Below are 23,070 nucleotides of genomic sequence, written 5' to 3'. Positions count from 1 at the left end.
CCTGGTGCAGAAGCTGCACCTGTTAAGCTGTACTCCATGCCAAGCAGCAGCTACATCATTTTATGATCAACAGGGTAAAAACCTTCCTTTTTTTTTTTTTTTTTTTCCTTAGGAGAAAAAGGAAGAGGAATTACTGACTTCTCTGCCACCTCCAACTGAATTACAGATACAAGCAATTGGTATAGCAATCACTAAAGTTGTTCAGGAGCATGGTTTAGATGAGGAAGATTTGATTAAAAGGCTGACCACTGTCACTGCAATGGAAGCACTTATTCAAGAAAATCTCCTAGGTTTGTCTCAAGGTTAATGTGTTAGATGGTTTTTGTTTTTTTTTATTTGCTTGTTTTGATTGTCATACTACTTCCGTTCATAGGCTGTTCTTTGAGGCTTTATGGATCTTCCTGTAGCAGAATGGGCTTCAAAAATTCTGACCTCAACATAGATATCCAGTTTCCTTCTAGTGTAAGTACTCTCCCAACACACACATACATGTATTTATTTTAGTTCATTTAGGATATGATTGACACATCCTTAATTGGGTATGTATTCGTATTCCAAAATCCACTGTAAAGCTTTTGAGCCATTTCGATTTGTTGGAAAGAATTTGTTGCAAAAAGATTTTTGTGTTCTTGTATATGTTGAACTTGCCTCTCCTACTCAAGTTAACAAATATACCTGAGTATAGATCAATAGTGATGGTAACTAAGATTACGTAGCTACTTGTTGTTGACATTTAAATTTAATAGCGCTGCCTGTGGCAGAGTGGGTTAAATTGCCCATTCTGCTGCCTATAGCTGATGTGGTCCAGTAACTCCACTACTTCCTCCTTCAAACCTGGAAAGAGATTTCTGTTTGTGGGCTATGATCGCTCCCACTGGTTTTATTTATTTTTATTTTTTTTTTACCAGTCAATCATATTTTTCAATAGTTGTGTTTTATAAATCTGAAGTGGTTTTAACTTGTTGCTAGAATTTTAATGGATACTATAGATCATTTTCAAGTAACTAGCACATTGGGCAGGCAGCCTTCCACTTCACGATATTTGTCATGTAGCAGATTAGTAGTTAATATGGACCCATTTAAAAGCTTCTTTACTTCTCTTGTTCACAGATGAATCAACCAGATGTCCTATTATTAGTTCAAGAAAGTCTGAAGCAATGTGGTAAGAAATTGCTCTTTTGGGGGGGGGGGGGGCAGGCAGAGTGTTAATTCACTTCAGAAAAAAAATGGATAAGGGCCTGTTTCCACTACACGCTGAATAGATGCACTCCAATGAATGCCTATGGGAGAATCTGCATCAAAAAAATCGCATTTAGTGGAACCGGCCCATAGGCATTAATTGAAGTCAGGTTTTTTTTCATCCATTCTGCGTGTAGTGGAAACAGGCCCTTAGGGTCCTTTTACACTAGATCAGTTGCTGCCAGTTGTAACAAAGGACAACAGATGTGCAGTCCAGTGTCTGTTTTGTTATGGCCTTTTTTTTTTTTTCCCCCTCAATGCACCGCTATGGAGGAAAAAACGCATTAAAGGGACACTACAGCGAAAAACTGCAAAATTTTAAATATGTGCAAACCTATACAAATAAGTACATTTTTTTTTTTTTTTCAGAGTAAAATGAGCCATAAATTACTTTTCTCCTATGTTGCTGTCACTTACAGTAGGTAGTAATCTGACAGAAGTGACAGGTTTTGGACTAGTCCATCTCTTCATAGGGAATTCTCAGCAAGGCTTTTATTCTTTATAAAGCTATTACCTAAAAAGGATTTAAACAATGATGCTGGCTAGCTTCCCTGCTCACTACAGTTTTTTTGGCAGTTGGACAGAGCAACTGCCATTCACTAAGTGCTTTTGAAAATCAATATATCCCTGCGAATCTCCTATAAAGAGCTGGACTAGTCCAGAACATGTCACTTCTGTCAGTTTTCTACTACCTACTGTAAGTGACAGCAACATAGGAGACATGTAATGTATGGCTCATTTTACTCTGGAAAAAATGTACTTATTTGTATATGTTTGCACATATTTTAAATTTTTTAGTTCTTTAACTGTAGAGCCCCTTCAAGTAGAAAGAGGCCCTAAGGCTAGGTTCATAGGGGTGCGTTGCATAATGCATTTGTGTGAACTACAATGGAGACTGGACCTAGACATTTTAAAGCTGAAGGGGCCCATACACCTAACTATTTTCCCGCCGATATACAGCAGATTCGATCACTGTGATCGAATCTGCTGTGAAATTGTTGCGCACACGCTGACAGAACGATTTCCGTCCGAAATCGATCATTCCCGACGGTCCGTGCGGAAGATTTCGCTTCATCGCCGGCGGGTTGGGAGTGTCGATAGCGGCATTCGAATGCCCGACTCTAGCGGCAAAACATTACCTGCTCCGGCGTCGTGTGTCCCCTGGTCTCGGCTGTCCCTTCTCCGTGCTCGGCGCTTCCAGCTTCACTGAACTTCCTGTCCCGGCAGGAAGTTTAAACAGTAGCGCACCCTCTACTGTTTAAACTTCCCCGGCAGGAAGTTCAGTGAAGCTGGAGGAGCTGAGCATGGAGAAGAGAGGAGACAAGGGGACACGAGCAGGCAAAGCAGGTAATGTATGCGGGGGAAGGGGGCAGCGGCAGCTTCACAGATTGTGATCGGTTTCAGGCTAAAATCGGTTCACAATCTGTTTGCAGTAAAGGTGGCCATACGATCCCACTCTGATCAGATTCGATCAGAGAGGGATCTATCTGTTGGTCGAATCTGATGGCAAATCGACCAGTGTATGGCAACCTTAATGGGAATTGTAATAAAATAAAGACAGATCCTTACCTAAGGAGAGGGAAGTCTCTGGGTCCTAATGAGCCTTCCCTCTCCTCTCAGTGTCGTCTGTGTAGCGCTGGCTCCCCCGTTTAAATCCCCCACCACGGGGGTGTGGATGCAGGAGAGAAATGTACCTAATGTTTGCCCTTTTTTGGGACATGATGGGCAAGTGTTTGTGTTTTTTTTTTTTTTTTTTTTTTTTTTTTTTTTTTTTTTGTAAATTTTAAAGAGAACTTGGAGTAAGAGGCATATAGAGGCCATGTATATTTCATTTTAAACCATGGAAGTTTCCGGTCTATCCTGCTGATCTGTGGCTGCAGTAGAGTCTGACTGGATTAGCGGCATTCTTGTTTCAGGAATGTGATTCAGACTTCAGTCAGAGCATCTGATCTGCTGCATGCTTGTTAAGGGTCTCTGGCTAAATGTATTACAGGCAGAGGATCAGCAAGACAGGCAGGCAGCCCTCCATATGCCTCTCACTTCAGGCGATGTATACCCCCTGGAAAGTGTGTGTGTGTGTGTGTGTGTGTGTGTGTGTGTGTGTGTGTGTGTGTTTCATGGCCTGACAGAAGGTATTTTATACATCTTGCCATGTGATAAGCAACATAAGAAAGTTGCCTGACCTATCCAAATGTATCTCCTTGATGAACTGACCCTGCCCAAGGAAAAAGACACACACACACTTATAGTGCATTTTTCTCCTGGCGGACTTGTTAACCTGGCCATACATGCATCTATTTTTCCTAGGCAATTCGATCATGATGATCAAATCTGATAATTATTGGTGACGCAATAGGTTGCATCGATGATTGCGGTGCATGAGGGGAGTTGATCCGATTCATAGCGAAGAAGGACTGATCTGTTTGCCACACTGTGCATATGGTCAGCTTTAGACTGATCTTCAGGAATTTGTCTAGAAGGAGTCTGAACATTTATTTTTCCTGCTGATCCTTTTTTTTTTTTTTTCTTTTTAATAAAGTATCCAAGTTTAATGACTAGAGCTACATTACAAATACTGTTCTTATTTCATTCCAAGTCTGCTTTGTGCAACACCTTTTTTTTTTTTTTTTTTTTTTTTTTTTTTTTTTTATTCCAAGGTCTCCCTTATTCCCAATGAATCACCTTTAAAAATAACCCTAAATGTACCCCTACCCCTTACATTATGCTTTATAATAACTTCTCTCCCATGTAATGTGATAAACCTAGCCTAAGATCCTCTTGGGGCTTATCTCCAGCAACTGAATGTACTGATACTTGTATTAAGCAGAACTCCTTGTTTTCATATTTGTAATGGAAAATACAGGTGAAACTTGAAAAACTCGAAAAATTAGAATATACTGTAGTATAAAGGTCCATTTATTTCAGTAATTAAACTTAAAAATATATGAAATAGACTCCTTACATTGCAAAGCGAGATATTTCAAGCCTTTATTATAATGTTGATGATTAAGCCTTAAAGCTTATGAGAATCAAAATCTCTGAACATTTTCACAATATTGTAATGGTCTATCTTCTAGCTTAGTGTCAGACTCTAATCAGCTAATTTATCCAAAACTTTTTGTGTAGTTGCCACGACTACAGCCATTTCAGGGGTCTCAACCTGATATTTTACCGGTGCCAAGTCTCAAACCGGACCACTCACACGGTTTTGAGGTAACCTCCAAACAAAAAAGAAACGGCACTCCACTGGCTGCAATTCAAATTGCTATATTCATTTTTGTTTGGAATTTATCCAAAACGCCTGCAAAGGGTTCCTAGTCTATAGATTTCCCCTTCAAGTCAAATTACTGACATACGGTAAATGGACTTTTGCATGATAGTCTAATTTTTTTGAGTTTCATCTGTTTATGTACTTGTAGAATGAAATGATAGAAAATAATTTCCTGACTGTTGTGTGTGTTTTTTTTTTTTTTTTTATCTTTGTCCATCTCTACTCTTGCAGATTTATTCACGGACTTTGAAGCTGATTTCCATGCTCGAGTGCCTGTGGTTGTCTGCAGAGAGAAGAAAAGGTTTGTATACTCTCTGCCATTGTGCAGTAAATATGAACTACTTAACCCTGCCCCTCTTCCCTCTCCTCCCACCCCCATTTGTGCCAGCAAAGACCATCTAAGGCCTCTTAGCTGGGCAGGTGACAGGCGGTGGATTAACAGTCTATCAGCTGCTCTCCTGCACTGGAGGAACACTGACAAAAGTGTTATTATAATAGGATTTTCACAATGTTGCATTAGCAATGTGGCTGTGGCAAAATCCATCGCAATATTGAGACCTGTTCTGCAGTCAACTGCATGTTTACAGTTGCAATGATGCAGTTGCAATGATGCATACTTTTCATGTTCTGTGCTTCACTGTATGCATGGCAACCCTGTTTTTGCAGGATGTGCAGTACGGCGGAGTAGTGGTTAGCGCTCTTGCCTTGCAGCGCTGGGTCCCTGGTTTGAATCCCAGCCAGGTCAACATCTGCAAGGAGTTTGTATGTTCTCCCCGTGTCTGCGTGGGTTTCCTCCGGACACTCCGGTTTCCTCCCACATCCCCGAAACATATGGATAATTTAATTGGCTCCTCCCTAAATTGGCCCTAGACTACAACACATACAATACATACACAGACATAGTACTATGGTAGGGATTAAGATTGTGAGCTCCTCTGAGGGACAGTTAGGGCTCGTTCCCACTATCGCGAATCCGCATGCGTCCAATGCATGCGGATTCGCACATGTAATGCAAGTGGATGGGCCTGTTTCCACTGTAGCGTTGTTGAGGTGCGTTTTTTTTCAGCGGTAAAAAAAACGCACAAAAGAGCCAACGAATTCGCCTGCGAGTGGAATGGTATGCGAATTTTTATGCGAATTCGCAAGCGAATTCTCATAGGTACCAATGTAAATTCACACAGGCAGTGACATGGTTAAAATCGCATATACCTTCACCTATGCGAATTCGCGGCAAAAAACGCATGGGAAATCGCATCCGCATGCGATTTCATCAGCGGTGGATTCCAGGCGATTCCGCACCGCAATAGTGGAAACAAGCCCTTAGTGACAAAACGATATACTCTGTACAGCGCTGCGGAAGATGTTGGCTCTATATTACTACTATTACTACTACGTGCGACACCCCAGTGTGAAACTAGCCCCCTTACTTTCAGTAGAGAAGTAATATTACAAGAGCTAGGAAACACATTTCTGCTTAGAGGACATACAGTATGTTTCCAATTTAAAGATATACCATCTTTAAATTAGCATTAAGAATGTGTTTTTTTTTTTTGTTTTTTTTTTTGTATATACGTGGCAGATTTGTTTTTAAGGTAATGAAACCATATTATGCAGAACGCCCACGTATGGTGTCTATGAATATTGGAAGAAACTGGAGCATGCATCCCCTTTCTCCCCCCCCCCCCCCCCCCTTCTTTTAAAAATCTGATCGGGCATGTTGGGAAAATCTTTATATTCAAACTGGCGGAGTACTCCAAAAAATTATCTAATTGGGGGTGGGGTGAAAATTGTACCATGTATGGGCACGATTAGTGTTGTTGTGTTTAGGCTTCTTTGGATTTGGAACCTCGTTAGCTTAGATAGAAGTATCGAGCTGGAACACGACGTGCAGCGCAGCAGCCAGAGGTGGCCACAAGGGCTAGTTAAGTGCCCTGCCGCTGTCCTCACTGGAAGGATTCTAAACAAGGTTCCAAATTCAAAGAAGTCGAACATAACACTACCCCGCCGCCCCCAATATAAATAAATGGTGTATGCTCCATGATTTAAATTTTTGCTTTTTTGGTATTGTGAATTGATTGTGGTGAGACTTATTTGTAAAACTATGGAAATGTGTTCCTCCATCCCACACAGTGGCTTACTTTGCAAAGTGAGTGCGGGTAATGAAAATGCTTGCTTGACTACCAACCTTCTTGCGACTTTGAGCATGTTCGAATCAAGGCTTGTGCAACTGGTAGTGGCTTTCCGATACTGGGCAAAGGTAAATCCTGTTAACCACCAAAATAAACTGTTTCATAGGCCTGGTGCACACCAGAGGAGTTTTTCTGAGTGTTTTGAGTTTTTAAATCTGCTGCTAATGTTATCCTATGTGTCTGTGCACACTGGAGCAATGAGGTTTTGTAAAAAAAACCATAGCATTACATTGGGAAGAGCTTTTGAAACCTAAAAGCTCTTCCCAATGTAATGCAAATTTTTTTTTTTTTTTTTTTTTTTTTTTTTACAAAACCTCATTGCTCCAGTGTGCACAGACACATAGGATAACATTAGCAGCAGATTTAAAAACTTAAAACGCTCAGAAAAACTCCTCTGGTGTGCACCAGGTCATAGTGTGTATTTTATTGGTCAGATTTAGAAAATCTGAACAATTTGTATTTTTTGTTTGTGTAGAAATTTTTTTTTTATTTTTATTTATTTTATTTTTTTTTCCATACCAATTTTCCATAATCTATAACCATATATTTTTATCTACAGCTTTGTGGCATAGACAGACCAGAAGAAGGTGGCTTACCACCATACGTTTTTGCTCTCATGGTTGTCTTCTTCCTTCAGCAAAGAAAGGAGCCTGTTCTACCAGTGTATCTGGGTTTATGGGTATGTACTACTTTGTCCAGTAGAAATGTAGTAGGATTTATCAGTATTTATAAAGATTCAGTACACTATACAATACATTTTATAAGCCTTCAGAAGAGCAAATTGAAACCAGTGACTTGGATAAATTCCTGCTGAGCTTACACTCTTAGATTGGGGAAGATAACATAGTTCCTATTCATTGATCTAATGCTGGATACACACCATTAGTTTCCGCGTCGCACACGTCCGTCGATACGCGCCGATTCGATTATTTCCGAGTGCATTTCGATTATTAGATCGAATGCCATGTAAAGTATGGCAAATCGACCTAACGATCCATCGAACCGCGAATCGGACATGTCGGAAATAATCAACGCGTATCGGCGGACGTATCGAACGCGGAAACACATGGTGTGTATCCAGCATAAGTCCCCGGTAGAAAGACTGACAGCTTCTCATCAGAAGCCGCCGTCTTTCTGACAAAAAATTTCCCGTCCTCTATATGCTTCCTGTAAGCGAGCACTTCGCTTCCAGGGGTATATTAAAAAAAATTCACTGCGGCCAAATAGTAAAAATCTTATATAGAATCTTATAAGGAATACTGTAGGGGGTTGGGGAAAAATGAGTTGAAGTTACCCAGGGCTTCTAATGGTCCCCTGCAGACATCCTGTGCCCGCGCAGCCTGTCACCGATGCTCCGGCCCCACCTCCGGTTCACTTCTGGAATTTCAGACTTTAAAGTCTGAAAACCACTGCGCTTGCGTTGCCGTGTTCTTGCTCCCGCTGATGTCAACAGGAGCATACTGCGCAGGCACAGACTATACTGGGCCTGCGCAGTACGAACCTGGTGACAGCAACGCAGTCGCAGTGGTTTTCAGACTTTAAAGTCTGAAATTCCAGAAGTGAACCGGAGACGGGTCCAGAGTATCAGTGAGTGGCTGCGCGGGCACAGGATGTCTGTGGGGGACCGTTAGAAGCCCTGGGTAAGGTTTTTTTTTTTTTTTGTTTTGAAGTAGAAAGTGCCAGTTAAGTAGGAAAGCTTGCCACTAAACCTCTCTCCTGTAAAGGCCCATGAAGGTGGTGGCGAGGTGGAGGTGAAGTGGCGTTTGGACACAGTGACTGTCAGTCTGACGTATATGTTCTTATGTATGTTTGTATGTATGATTTGGTTCTTTAGCTATACATAAGCAAGCAATGGTTAAAACCAAATTCAAGTTGTATCTGAAACTGGGTTGTCTTTCAGATTGAAAGTTTTTCCATGCAGAAGCTGGGGCAATTCAGTTTACAGGAGATTGACCAGGAGTGTGTGACTTGGATACAAACTGCTGTGGAAGGTGGACAAATTCTTCATAATGAGCAGTGCCAGTCAAAAGGAAAGGTAAGAAATTTAGAATACTCTTCTACTGAACCGGACTAACTCTCCAAAAATGACATCTAATCGTTTGAAAAAATCTGCTTCTAAGTACATTGAGGGCTCGTTTTCACTATCGCGAATCCGCATGCGTCCAACGCATGCGGATTCGCACATGTAATGCAAGTGGATGGGCCTGTTTCCACTGTAGCGTTGATGAGGTGCGTTTTTTTTTTTTTCAGCAGTGAAAAAACACACGAGACGCAGAATTCGCCTGCGAGTGGAATGCATGCGAATCGCATGCAATTTATTTAATAGGGAAATCGCATGCGTTTTCCCCATGCGGTTTTTGCCGCGAATTCGCATAGGTACCAATGTAAATTCACACAGGCAGTGACATGGTTAAAATCGCATATACCCTCACCTATGCGAATTCGCGGCAAACGCATGGGGAATCGCATTCGCATGCGATTTCATCAGCGGTGGAATCCAGGTGATTCCGCACCGCAGTAGTGGAAACGAGCCCTGAAGCTTTAGGCCTTGTTGACACTATACGTGAGCCGTGCACATTTCGGCAACTTGTATGGGGTTTAAACTACAAGAACATCAGAAGTGCATAGACTGCATTGTCTGCTGTTCAGAATACATGTGCAATGCGCTATAGCACTGCTGCATGCATTTTTCGGCAAAGCGCAGTAATGAGCCATTAACTGTGTAGTGAACAGGATCAGCAATGCATGGTGGCGCATATGGCCTGCAATCACACAGGTTGCGTTCCGATTGCTTGGCCATCTACCATTTGACAATGTGAACCCGGCCTTTAGGTTTGTGTAGTTTTGCAGAGTACAGTTATCCTTATGCTCCCTGGAATTCTTAATTCTAAATCCTACTCTTACCTGTCCTGTTCCATGCACAGTAAAGAGACAAGTCTCTTGGGCTGTGTTTCCATTCTGTATGCAAAATGATGGCAATAATACACGCCCTTTACATGGGGAAACTGATGCATGGTGCGAAAATTTGCAGCAAGCTGTCTGATTACTGTGGAAGATTTGAGCACTTTGAATTAATCTAAGCACAATGGTATTTTTTTAACTGGGCAGACAGCTGACCAGTGGCTGCATAGCTTTGTGCTGCATAAACTGCTGTCTACCAACTCTGCACCAATTTATTATCCTGAACATTTGGTGTGAATAGATTGGATTATTGATATACATGTTTTGTTAGAGTAATTTGGCTTTAAGGTGAACATGAGCTATACTGACACAAGCACTAACCTATAGCATATTGCAACATTACCAGACACTAGGTACAACTCCCAGCCTCTCCCAAATCTTTGATGCTCACCCCCCCCCCCCCCCCCCATGCTGTTTATATGGCCAGGGAGATCAGGCTGCTTTAGTGGTTGCAACTATTGCACATACTACTTGTCTCTACTGCATTACTCTGAGAGTTCTCAGCTAGATTTCTGCAGCTGCAGTGTGATGTGCTTTGTTTTAACTGCACAGCTCCCAGCTAGCTTCCATGCTGAGTAGAGATCTGCGGTTGATGAGCTCTTTCAGGAACATATGTGAACGATCTTACCTGGGCAAATTAAGCTATGCATGTTCCATAACTATATGGATGGTTGGCAACCTTGCATGGGTGTAACTTTTTAATTTAACTGAACTCTAACTATTTTTGTTTTTCCCTCTTCCTAGGTTCCAGTCATCTTTCCTGCCTCAAAACAATGTTCTGCTTCCATTGGTCAATTGTGGGTTGATCTGCTGAGATTTTATGCCTTGGAGTTCAATATGACTGATCTTGTCATCAGTATTCGTGTGAAGGAGAAAATGTCTAGAGATGTGAAGGACTGGCCTAAAAAACGTATTGCTGTGGAAGGTAATATTGCTATACTTGCCTTAGTCGACACCTGACTTGCGTTGTACAAAGCCTAACAATGTTCATCTTTGAAACGTAGATCCATACTCAGTAAAGAGGAATGTTGCAAGATCCTTGAACAGTCAATTAGTATTTGAATTCATACTTCACTGTTTGAAAGCAACATATAAATATTTTGCCATGCCACAGAATGCATCAGAGAAGTCTAAAAAGAAAGCTGAACAACCTTCAGACCTTGACCAAGACCTAAAACGAAAATTAAAAGATTTGTCCATAGACTCCATTAAGAACAATCTGGGTGATTCTACAGTTGGTCAGACACACTCTGCAAAATTAGACAGCACTATAAAGAGAAAACTTCTGTATGAGACATTTCCTGATGATACTGTTGAAGATGCTGACTGTATAATAGAGGAGATTTTAGGAGACCATGAAGACTCCCTCCAAAGCTGTGAAGAACAAGAGAGTGCCCATGAAGACTCAGATGATGACCATCTTACGTCAAGCAAAAAGATACAAAATGATGATTATTTACTGGTCGGTCATGGCTTTGATGAAGACAGTGAAAGTGGTGAGGCTCCTGTTGAAGAGACTGACAGCCTATCAGACTCTGAAGGTGGATTGGGGGCTGATGATGATTGTGACCTTGAAAGCTCTGTATTGTGTGTGGGAAAGCTTGATTTAGATGATGAGAGCACAGAAGGGACTGATGAACTAGAGGAGACTGCACACAAATTTGTGACCAAAGACTTTGATTTGGCTGCTGCAAATAATTCAGAAGAGGATGATTTTGAAGATAACAGTTTGGTTTTGAATCACAGAGAACATTTAGATAGTCTCACAGCAGATGAAGAACTAGATCATACATACACCGGTTCTTTGGATGACATGTTGTCTGAAGATGACCAGCATGTAGATCAGGTCTCCAGTTCTAGTTTGAGAGACTCTGAGAAAGCAAATACAAATGTCCATGACACTGAAACTAAGAAAGCACTGTCAGATGCTGATCATTCTGGAATTGAAGAGGCTACTCTGTTTTATGAATTTAACAAACCTACTTTTACAAGAGGCAAGGTATGGCTTAATGCAATTTACATAATTTTTTTTTTCCTCGTCTTGGTTTGTTTCCTAACCAACTATATGAGATGGGAGCAGAATTTCACTAGAATACTAAAACAGCCTGGCCCAATCTTATCCAGTATACACAACCACCCAGTGCCAGTGGGGCCCATTTAAAAACGTGGTTTTTTTTTTTGGCAAAAATATTGGGATTCAGCTGTAAAGCTGTAAAGATCACAAGGTTTTGGCTGTCAAAGATCACCGGTGTATAAAGTGGATGCCAGCATAATTGCCACATTAGAAATATTGCAAACACAAAAGTGTGATCTTCTAATCAATTGGTGAGCCTGCAGAAAGCGGCGGTGTTTTTCAGATGACTGCAACTTTTCATCAGGATTGGCACTTTTAATATTGTCAAATGTTACTTGCCTTATTTATAAAATGGCAATCCATAATTTATAGATAGCAGATAGTATCTTCCACTTTTTATACTGTCAAATGCTGTATGCTAAAATGGAGAACTGCTTGAGTCACCTGTTCTATTTTCCCATTTTTGCCACATATCCCCCCTCTAAAAAGTGCCAATATGCTGCAGCAAGTAGTCCTTAGGCCATTCAATGCTAGTTTTTCTATTGAAATAATGTTTGCAGATAGTAATCAGTTCCTTCCTGCTGCAAACTGGTAATTTTGGAAAATTGTGGCACTTGTCGGTTTCGCACTCATCACCTTTTGACAAATAATGGATCGTTAAAGTTAGAGTAAACATTTGGTGATTTGCATCTATTTATATAGCGCTGCCATCTTGCACATCCCTGTACGTAGTGTATAAAGTCCTGTCACTAACTGGCCCTCAGAGGTGCTGACTATCCAGTGCCTACTATAGTCAGACTACAATAGGACAATAAGACAATAACTAAGGTGTGTGTGTGTGTCTTGATGTCTGTGCAGGGATGCCAAAGTTGTCAGGTATTTTACCATACCTGGGAGTGGGGTTATCTGTTTGCAGATTTCAGTAGACTCTCTTATTTACCTTTGCTCTGAAAACCATGTGCCTAAACCAGCACATTTCCTTTTGTCTGCTTAGTTGGCCCAGATAACTCGCACTATAGTGCATTACAAACACTACGAGGACCTAGCACTTGATGGCTGGAGGATGCAATGTCCCTGAAAACCAGCCACTGTATTAAAGAGACACTGAAACGAGAATAAATCTCGCTTCAGTGCTTATATTCAGCAGGGGCATGTGTGCCCCTGCTAAAAAGCCGCTATCCCGCGGCTAAACGGGGGTCTCTTACCCCCCCAATCCCCCCCCCCCCCGCAGAATCTACGACCAACTTGTAGATTTTGCTGCTGTTGAGGCAGGGCTAACTGCTGCAGCCCTGCCTCTCAGCGCCGTATATCAGCGGCGCATCGCTGCCTCTCCCCACCCCTCTCAGCGAAGGAAGACTGAGAGGGGCGGGGGAGAGGCGGAGATGCGCGCTGACAGACGCGCGTGAGGCAGGGCTGCGGCCATTAGCCCTGTCTCAATGCAGAAGAGATCCCTCGCTGCACGGAGGGGATTTGGGAGGTAAGGAACCCCTGTTTAGCCGCGGGATAGCGGCGGTTTAGCAGGGGCACACATGCCCCTGCTATATATAAGCACTGAAGAGCGATATTGCAAGCAAAGCATAATTATTGCAAGCAATCTATCCAATTTGTACATCCTGGTTACTCTAACCAATAACTATATACAGTGTTATCTACATCTAATAACACCATTAATAAAATGACATAATAAAAATACAATCTAATGCAAAAACCTATATAATTGCATCAACGCAAATCCTATAAAAAGAAAATGGTTACTCATCCTTAATAAAGCAGTTGAGATCTATATGCGCATTTAGCACCTCCGGTTTTAGGGTGCTCAGCTGGTAAATCCAGCGAGTCTCCAACTGGGGCAATCGCTTAATTGTATTCCCACCCCTCCAATGTGGTTTTATCCCGTTAATAACAAAACTCTTAATGCCCCCAGGGGAACATAAATGTTCCGGAATACTGTGAGATTTTTTTTTTTTTCCTGTCTGGATGCAAAATATTATAAATGTGTTCAGATAATCTTTTCTTTGCTGTTCTGCCCGTGCGGCCACATACTGCAGACCGCACGGACAGACAACCAATATTTGTTTTAATCTTTGATATGTTAATAAACAAGCATTTGTCAGTAAGTACAATCGTTGTGGGGTCTGTCTAACACTAGGCGCAGTCTGCACTATGGTGTGTCCCCTCTGTGCTTCCATATTGAGCCGACAGCATCCTGCACATCCTTTGGAGCGCAGAGTGTGCGACATCACTTCTGGTGGAGAGACTCTGCATCCTCAGTCAGATCAAGTACATCCGCGCGAGCGGGGTTTGTGCACCTAGCACGGAACTTATGCCCACGGAGGACTTCATGTAACAGCGGCTGGTTTTCAGAGACCTTGCATCCTCCAGCCATCGAGCGCCGGGTCCTCCTAGTGTTTATATTGACTCTGAGCTGTTTGAGGACTGACCTTGATTTCTGACCTAGGCTGCTTTTTATTTATTTATTTATTTATTTTTTCCCCCTCTCCTCTTACCCCCCCCCCCCCCCCCCAGCAGTGCGCCCACTGCTCTTTTATATTTCTATAATGCATTACAATGACCTCTGTCAAGAACCTAGTTTTGCAAGTTCTGTGCTACAGCACTTTAGCTTCACCAGTAAAAAATAAAAAAAGAGGGTCTAGAGAAATTTTGGTACAATGGACCATTGCAGCATTCTTCTTTGTGCGCTCCCCTTTTATATTGCTATGCCAAACCTGTTCCAGTAACATTTTAAAACTCAGACACCAGCAGTTGCGTAGCTAAGGAGCTGTGGGCCCCGATGCAAGTTTTACAATGGGGCCCCTCAGGCACTCTATACATAACAATTGATACGGCGCACCAAAACCTGACAATGGCAACTACAGTGTCAGAGGTGCAAGAAGGGGATGGGGAAGAGCTTGTTAATGTTTACCACTACTCAATGTATATATAGAAGTGATTATTATGAGCACAGGACCAATAGAGAGCTAATACTGTAGTTGAGGGAGGGCCCTTCGGGGCCCCTCTGGCCCAAGGGCCCCGATGCGGTCGCTACCGCTGCACCCCCTATTGCTACGCCCCTGGACACCAGGATTTCCATTCTTGGCAATGATTTTCTAAGTTACTGGTTTGAGATTTTGCAATGCAATTGGCAAGAAAAACCCTCCCACATTGTTTTAGTTCTAGAGACTATTTTATCTTCCAAATTTACCAAAATATGATCTAAATCTGTTTGTTTCTTTGTAGTCACCCACTGTTGTATGTAATCTGTGTAAGAAAGAAGGCCATCGAAAAAAAGATTGTCCAGAAGACTTCAAAAAAATTGAATTGGAGCCCTTGCCTCCTTTAACACCGCTGTTTTGCAATATTTTGGATCAAGTTTGTGTGCAGTGTTATGGTAAGTACTTTTTATCAAGCAATGACATGTAAAATGTAGATTGTACTATAACCTAATATATGATCCGACTGTTCATACTGATGTCATTCAGAACGTTACCACTCTGCTTGTTATGGATTTATTTCTTGAGGTGGGTACACACCATGAAACTTTATCTTCAGATTTTATCTGTGTAGACCAGCCTGGTTGCTGCACATTTGGACAGCATTAGCGTTTAATTACGTGCCAGATTATCGTAACCAACTCACACTATTTGCATGCAGAAAGTTAAGATTGTCTTCATTTGGCAATTATCATCTGGCTGAAGTAGTTGAGTGATGCTTCTGGGTGTATGCAAGCAAAATTGATGTCTTTATCATGCAACTTATTTCTGACTAGGAATGTTCTAACATGCACTGATTCTGCTCCCATCATCCTAGCTTGTCACTGCATATGAGTGAATGTTACCCCCTCGCTGTTCAGGAGGTGTTTAAACCCGAATTCCATTAAAAAATGGCTCCTAATTGCTGTCCTGTGTTAAAGGGATACTGTAGGGGGGTCGGGGGGAAATTAGTTAGTTACCCGGTGCTTCTAATGGTCCCCCACAGACATCCTGTGCCAGCGCAACCACTCCCCAATGCTCCGGCCCCGCCTCTGGTTCACTTCTGGAATTTCAGACTTTAAAGTCTGAAAACCACTGTGCCTGCATTGCCGTGTCCTCACTGCCGCTGATGTCACCAGGAGCGTACTGCGCAGGCCCAGTATGGTCTGTGCCTGAGCCGTATGCTCCTGGCGACATCAGGGGGAGTGAGGACACTGCAATGCAAGCACAGTGGTTTTCAGACTTTAAAGTCTGAAATTCCAGAAGTGAACCAGAGGCGGGGCCGGAGCATCGGTGAGTGGCGGCACGGGCACAGGATGCCTGCGGGGGACCATTAGAAGCCCCAGGTAAGTTCAACTCCTCTTCCCTCGACCCCCCCCCCCCCCCCCCCGTATCCCTTTAAGACCGTAAATGGAATCAAATTATGAGAGAGGATGGCTCTTCATCAGCAAATTCAGTTGACGGTCGTGGTGGCCATTCAGTACTGCTGTAGCTATGCTGCACAGAAAAATAAGAAATTGACCAGCACCACTTGTGTAATTATGCTCCTTTTTATCAAATTAATAAACCTCAAAAAGATGTTTTGGAGCTGTGACAGAGCTTCCGTCTCAAACCTGTCTGCCTAGTATGAACTACAAGGAAGTTGCTTTCTTGCGCTCGCTCCACATCATATGTGCCAAAGTAACCAATGAGCGATCACAATCAAATTGCTGACCTGATAACAAACAAAACTAGTATTGTAAATGGTCACCAATCTGTTAATATACAGTACTTGTATGCATCCCTGTGAAACTATTTAAGGTAGGGTAGTGCATATATCTATGGAAGAATTGTGGGGTCCTCCCACAGCTAGATTGTATCCCACTACTGCCTATGAAATTAGTCTTACTGAGATCTGAAAAATCTTTTATACTTTTTTTTTTTTTTTTTTTTTCCCCCCTTAGTGGATTTTTGCCCTTCATCTCTAGAGGATAGAGCCCGGGAGCATATAAGGCAAGATCTGGAAGACTTCATCAGGCGTGAATTTACGGGCAAGTATAAAAGTCCCTATTCCCCACAAACAAATTTTTGTTTGGTTGTATGTAATCATTAGTGTGACATTTTAAAACTAGCAGTTGTGGGAGTGATGGTTGTGTAGAAGTTACTGGCCCTCTCCACTGTACTAGAGAAGGACGTGGTTCCAACCGCAACAAACCACTCCATTTGTTTCTGCCACTACCAATATTAATTGGGCTGGCCATGACTAACTGAAGCAGTGTGGATGCATTGCATGGAATTCTGGGGTATAGAATCTGAACAAGTGCGGGTTAAAGTGAACTTTTAAGCATTTTTCTAGGAGTTGGTGTTTGTTTCTAACACAAAACAGTTGTTAGTTCATGCTGCTAAATACGTGTCGCTGGATAGGGTTTTGCAGTGCCAGAGCAGCATCTGTGATATTGGCAATAATGAATTTAATAGAGCCACTTACACATAATGCATTAAAGCTAGATTCACAAAATAAGTTTTCCTCCATGGTAGGTTGTCATGAGGGATTTGGCATTGGCAAATATAACTTCTGTAAGTGCTATGACATTTCTCTAATGGGAAGATAAAGATGGCCATTTATTTTGAAAAGTGGTTAAAGCGGAATATAACCCTGCATTTCAACTTTGCTCTAAAACATTATTTACAGCATATTCTATGCAAAAAGCATTTTTTTTTTACTAGACCAGCATTGGAAGGGTTACACAGGGCTTTAAAGTTCCTAGAGATTTCTGCAGACGCATCTGAACTTGAGAGATACATTTTGTTTACATAAATGTATCTAAGTGTTGAATGTGACTCATCTCTCTCACTGAGGAGTTGGAGGACAGCCAAAGTGTGTAACATTTCTAAATATATACATGTAACTAAATAGAATGTAACTATCTGAACGTCTGCATATCTCTCCACAGAACTTAAAACCTCTGTGTTTAACCCTTCCAATGCTGGTCTAGTAAAAAAAAAAATGCTTTTTGCATATAATATGCTGTAAATAATGTTTTAGAGCAAAGTTGAAATGCAGGGTTATATTCCGCTTTAAGAATGTTCATGTGTGAGATTATTGTGGTCTACATCCTAATTAAGATTTCCTTCCTTTCCTCTGTGACCCATCAAACAGGAAGTTAAGGGAAATCTTCCCATCAGAAACAGACTACAGAAGAAGCTGGACAGGTTTTAGCCTCTCCTGGCTCAGTCTGAAGCTAAAATAAGTAGTCTAGTTACACAAAGGTGTACAGCTTCAAACTTTTCCTCACCTCAGATAACCTTACACATTCCTGGAGAGTTTGTAAAAATGAATGTGGAATGTGGAAAGTGTTGCTCAACTTTGTGTTTATTTTTCCTTCTTCAATGTTTAATTACAGGAGCAAGGCTTAATTTGTTTGGTTCCTCGAAAAATGGCTTTGGATTTATACAGAGTGACCTAGATATCTGCTTGACGTTTGACGGTCTAGAAACTGCAGAGGTAAATTGACACAAAAGCCTGCTCACACAGGGAGTACAGATCGCTGGACATGGACAACTTTCAGGTGTTGTGAAAATACAACACTCAAAGGGGAACAATAAACAAACAAATGATCCATGATGGTGCGTGGGCATTTTGAATAGCTGACATGATTTATCACTTCGGTAGATATTGGGTCCCTGTGATTGGTTCCCTATGAAGTATTTTTAAACTGTGTTTATGGCACTTTCCCTACATGTGTGTTGGGGGGGGGGGGGGGGTGTATATGTACCAGAACACTTCAATTGTGGATCAGGGTATATACATAGTCCTGCGTTTTTTACTGCTGCGCACATGCCTGCCGAGCACAGATTGGGGAATGTGAACATGTGGCCCCAAAGCCAATCAAAGTGGCTGTAATGATCACTGGCATAGCTCCCAACTGTCCCTCCTTTGGAGGGAAAGGCTCTCATTGGGCATCACATCCCTCTGTCCCCCTTTCTTGCTCATTTGTCCCCCTTTCAGAACTTATGTACAGATCTGTGTAAAATATATGTATTATTCTACTGAAAAATGTGTTAAATTAACTCCAAACTTTATTCCCATCAATTAAATTGATATGGTTCTTGTTTTCAAATGTTAAAATGAAGAAAAACTGACTATAGGAAGGACCAATGTGGTTTAAGTGATAAAATGACATCTTTTGAGTCTGAGTTCTTTGTGATATGCATGACTAGAGGTGTCTTAGTATCCCGCTTTCTCATCTGAAAAAGTTGGGCGGTATGTCACTGGCATCAGCGAGATGCCTGTGGTCCTTTCAAAAAGTGAAAGTAAAAACGCACATGCACTACACTTCCTGTGTACTGCTAAAACACAGGATAGTGTGGGGACACGTAGTGGAATGCATTAAAGGATACTAGTATTGAAAGATATTGTAAAAACTGGAGGAGCAGGCATTTATAGGAAGCGCAGTGTTCTCCCCAGAAATTTTTTCCAGCCGGGTGGCATAAAAAAGTAGCCGGGTGGGGCGAGAGGAGAGAATGCAGGGCCCGGTGCTTCTGTGAGCAACTCTGCTTACAGCATAGGAGGAGGTGAGCAGATGACAGCCGGGTGGTCACCAAAACTAGCCGGGTGGGGCACCTGGCTAAAAGAGCCTGGGGAGAACACTGAAGCGGAGTGCTCCCGGCCTTGATCTAGCACACGAGCAGCTGAGCTACTATTGCGTGACTCGCTGACATGGAAGATGCTGTGGGGACATTTACGAAAGATAGGAGCTCTGGTATCCTCCTCCCCTTTTTTTAATTTTTTTTTTTATTTAACCGGTTTGGGGCAACGTGTAGTTAAAACTAAGCTGCACTTGTAGCTGCATAAGCGTGATGTGGCATAGTTTTAAACAAAGATTTTTATTGGATATTCAAAACCATACACTCTAGATAAATGTGCTTTGTATACATGCCTAGTCCAAGATGTATTGCCACTCTATTACATTTTCTGTAGCATGGTTTTATAATTGTAAATAGTGTGCCATCTGTTATAAACTGTTCTTATATCACCTTGCTTCGACACCAGTAACTTCTTACAGTTACGTCTCACAGACTATTGAGATCACTTGACTCTCCACACAGCAAGCAGGAAATAGACTTCCTCAGGCTTCTTCAAGGTTTACGTTATTTATTCAAGTAACAGAAATACAGATAGATACAGTTTATCATCTCCTGGCCAAGCAGACTTCCATGTTGCGTTACAGCTGCGTGAGTACCTTCCTGCTGAAAGTACCCAGGTCTTCTTGTATCTACTCTGTTACATCTAGACTACCTATGTACAGCATACATTATATCAGATTACAGAAAGGAAGCACATACTTAGAGGTCCCAGTCAGCCTTGCGAGCTATTGCGAAAGTAAAGAGCAGAATGCTCTCTCCATCGCTCACTCCGGGTTTAATACCGACTAGGAAAGCGTTAAATATGACATCATCTTCGCCACCCCCTAGATCAGATTATTGGTGGACCCACTCGTGGTGTCATCATACACACCTACTTGATTAATAATCAATGAGGCATTTGACCTATATGCAGGAATGTGGATGTTTAGTAAATATGGCTGATGTTTACTGTTTCTGTGGTGTACGTGTGGAGGTCAGAATAGGCCGATGGCCTTCTTTTAGGAACATGTTCTCAGTATCTGCGTGTATCCTCTGCTACACGCAGACCCTGAGATGCCTCTGCCTGCATCACAAAACCTCTATTTTAAAGGCATACACTGCGGACAAGCCTTTTACATAAAACTCAGGCCAAGTAACTGAGGCCTACTTAAATTATAACACCATCCTGTAGTGGTTATATTAAAACAGAGAATTGAACAGAAAATTAAATGGCAAATAAAGCAATAACCAAACAATAGTAACATTACACAATTACTGTATTCAAACACTAGTTTGGACAGTTCTATACGCATCCTGACCTAGGATCACTGCTGGCTCATTTGACGGGTTCAATATCTTATATTGTGATAGATGCATCCTTGTCTATCAGTATAAAACTATATTGCATACATGACCTTCTCTCCATGTCTAGGTTTTAATTTAATCATATTTTGGATATGTGCCCAAGCTGGTGGATCAGGGTCTTTTCCATTAGTAAAAATCGCTAAACTAGTGACACAAAGGATAGGAGTTATCTCTAGTTCTTTGGGTCCTGGCTTGTAACTGATATAGTACAAAACTGAAAACGGAAAAATATTTCCAAATAAGATATCTTACATTGTACTAGGGACACTTTAAATAATGTAATCAGTGTAGAAGGAAAGGGGCTGGCACTACATAGATCCCACCTGCGAGCGAGGCTTGGGTAGTAACAGAGCGCTCACCCTTCAAGAATGCTACTTCAGCGTGCTCTGGTGTAAAGATGCAATATATATATTACGCATGGAGGGTAAAGATGAACCGGCACAATTGAAACGTAGCTCTATTTGTATCCAAGTTTAAAATATCTGCTTAATCAAGCAAAGTTTTTTTTTTTTTTTTTTTTTTTTTTTTTTTTTTTTTTGTCGTCACAAAAATTAGTGAATAACAATGGCACATACCATCGTGGGTGAGGGCTGAGGTTGGGTGCGGTGGGAGCTAGAGCCTGATGGCTGGTTCACGCGACGTTGCGCTTCTACGGAGGCTGCAAAGCAGGATCTGCGGGCTACCACTATTTGTAACCAATTGCCGTTGACCAGGCGATATGATGCAGATAGGTTCCGCCCATCCCCTTCCTGCGGGCTACGATGTGTGCTGCTTGAGGTGCATATGTGTTCCAGTGACTTCTACCGACGCAACTGATACGTCCATTGGCGTCCAAAACGTTGCATCCTATTGGGCGACTCATCACATTCATTATGTGTACCCGAGCACCAATGGGAATGTAGCAGCTTGATGGAGGGGCTGCATCTAGTGTCCTAAAGTTAGAAGGCAGACCGCAGCGGGTATCAGGCAGGACTGGAGAAAAAGTGATTCAAAATGTGAAAGAAATGGTCTAGCCCCGCAGGAAGTGGATGGGCAGAACCTATCTGCGTCATTCACCTGGCTGACGGCGATTGGTTGCAAATAGTGGTAGCCCGCAGATCCTGCTTTGCAGCCTCCGTAGAAGCGCAACCTCGCGCGAAACGGTCGTCGGGCTCCAGCATCCACCGCACCCAACCTCAGCCCTCACCCACGATGGTATGTGCAGTTGTTCACCATTTTTTGTGACAACTTTAAATGTAATAACTGGGGCAAATGAGGTGTGGGTTTTATCTACAGCAGTACGTTTTTTATTTTATTTTTTTTAAAGCTATAATGGCTTAAAACTGAGGGCAATATTGGATTTTTTCTTTTTCCCTTTTAACCTGCTGGGTGTTCTTATTCCTGCGGCCGCAGGAGGTTATTTTTTTTTTTTTTTTTTAATCATGTAGCTAGCCTAGCACTAGCTACATAATTCTCCCCTTCCTGCTCCCACCCTTCCGATCGCCGCTGACTATCACGCCCATAAGGAAATCCCGTTCTGAACGGAATTTCCTTTAGGGCTGCCATGGCGACGAACGGAGTGACGTCACAGGGACTCCCGATCCACCCCAAAGCGCAGCCTGGCGACGATTGGCCAGGCTGCGCACGGGGTCTGCGGGGGGCCCTCTTTAGTGTCGGGTAGCAGTGGATCGGCGGCGGCGATCGGAGCAAACATGCAGCTAGCAAAGTGCTAGCTGTGTGTTTGAAAAAAATTATCAAAATCGGCCCATAAGGTCCTGAGCGGTGCCCTCTAGCGTCTAGCTGGGGAGGTTAAACTTGTGCCGAAAAAAGAAATGGATCATATGGGAGTGATATGTGAAAATTGCTCTGGTTTTTATAATAAAATATCCTGTGCTAGGGAAATGGCTAATGGGAACCTTAAAGGACCGCCATCGCGAAAATCGTAAAATACATGTATACACATACAGATAAGTACATTTCTTCCAGAGTAAAATAAACCATAAATTACTTTTCTCCTATGTTGCTGTCACTTACAGTAGATGGTAAAATAAAAAAACGGGCCGATCTGTCACATTTCTGAGCAGCCCATCTGCTAATATGGTATTCTCAGGGTTTAGTTTTATTTTCAAAAGTGCATAGTGAATGGCAGTTGCTCTGTCCAACTGCCAAAAAAAAGTGTGCAGGGAAGCTGGCAAGCATTACTGTATAAATCCTTTTCAGGGAATGTCTCTTAAGAATAAGAGCTTGCTGAGAATCCCCTATGAAGATATGGACTAGTCCAAAACCTGTCGGTTCTGTCAGATTTCTACTAACTACTTTTAAGTGACAGCAACATAGAAGTATATTTATGGCTTATTTTACTCTGGAAGAAAAATATTTGTTTTGGTTTACACGCCTTTTTAAATTTTACACATTTTT

At 42.1% G+C, this 23,070-nt stretch overlaps 1 protein-coding gene across 1 annotated transcript in view; it reads left to right on the top strand.

The window, feature by feature from the left end:
* TUT7 (terminal uridylyl transferase 7) overlaps positions 1 to 23,070 on the top strand; it is a 110,234-nt gene that overhangs the window by 27,611 nt on the left and 59,553 nt on the right. The window contains exons 5-16 of the mRNA XM_068237196.1: positions 113 to 290; positions 374 to 462; positions 1,111 to 1,162; positions 4,742 to 4,811; positions 6,641 to 6,767; positions 7,259 to 7,378; positions 8,600 to 8,734; positions 10,405 to 10,585; positions 10,665 to 11,659; positions 14,972 to 15,122; positions 16,647 to 16,733; positions 18,087 to 18,187. Coding sequence (XP_068093297.1) covers positions 113 to 290; positions 374 to 462; positions 1,111 to 1,162; positions 4,742 to 4,811; positions 6,641 to 6,767; positions 7,259 to 7,378; positions 8,600 to 8,734; positions 10,405 to 10,585; positions 10,665 to 11,659; positions 14,972 to 15,122; positions 16,647 to 16,733; positions 18,087 to 18,187 — 2,286 coding nt within the window. The remainder of the gene's footprint in view (positions 1 to 112; positions 291 to 373; positions 463 to 1,110; positions 1,163 to 4,741; positions 4,812 to 6,640; positions 6,768 to 7,258; positions 7,379 to 8,599; positions 8,735 to 10,404; positions 10,586 to 10,664; positions 11,660 to 14,971; positions 15,123 to 16,646; positions 16,734 to 18,086; positions 18,188 to 23,070) is intronic.

This window comes from Hyperolius riggenbachi, chromosome 1 (genome assembly GCF_040937935.1).
Source record: "Hyperolius riggenbachi isolate aHypRig1 chromosome 1, aHypRig1.pri, whole genome shotgun sequence".
NCBI lineage: Eukaryota > Metazoa > Chordata > Amphibia > Anura > Hyperoliidae > Hyperolius > Hyperolius riggenbachi.
The sequence above is the reverse complement of the archived record's forward strand: the minus strand, read 5'-3'. Positions and strand labels throughout refer to the sequence as shown.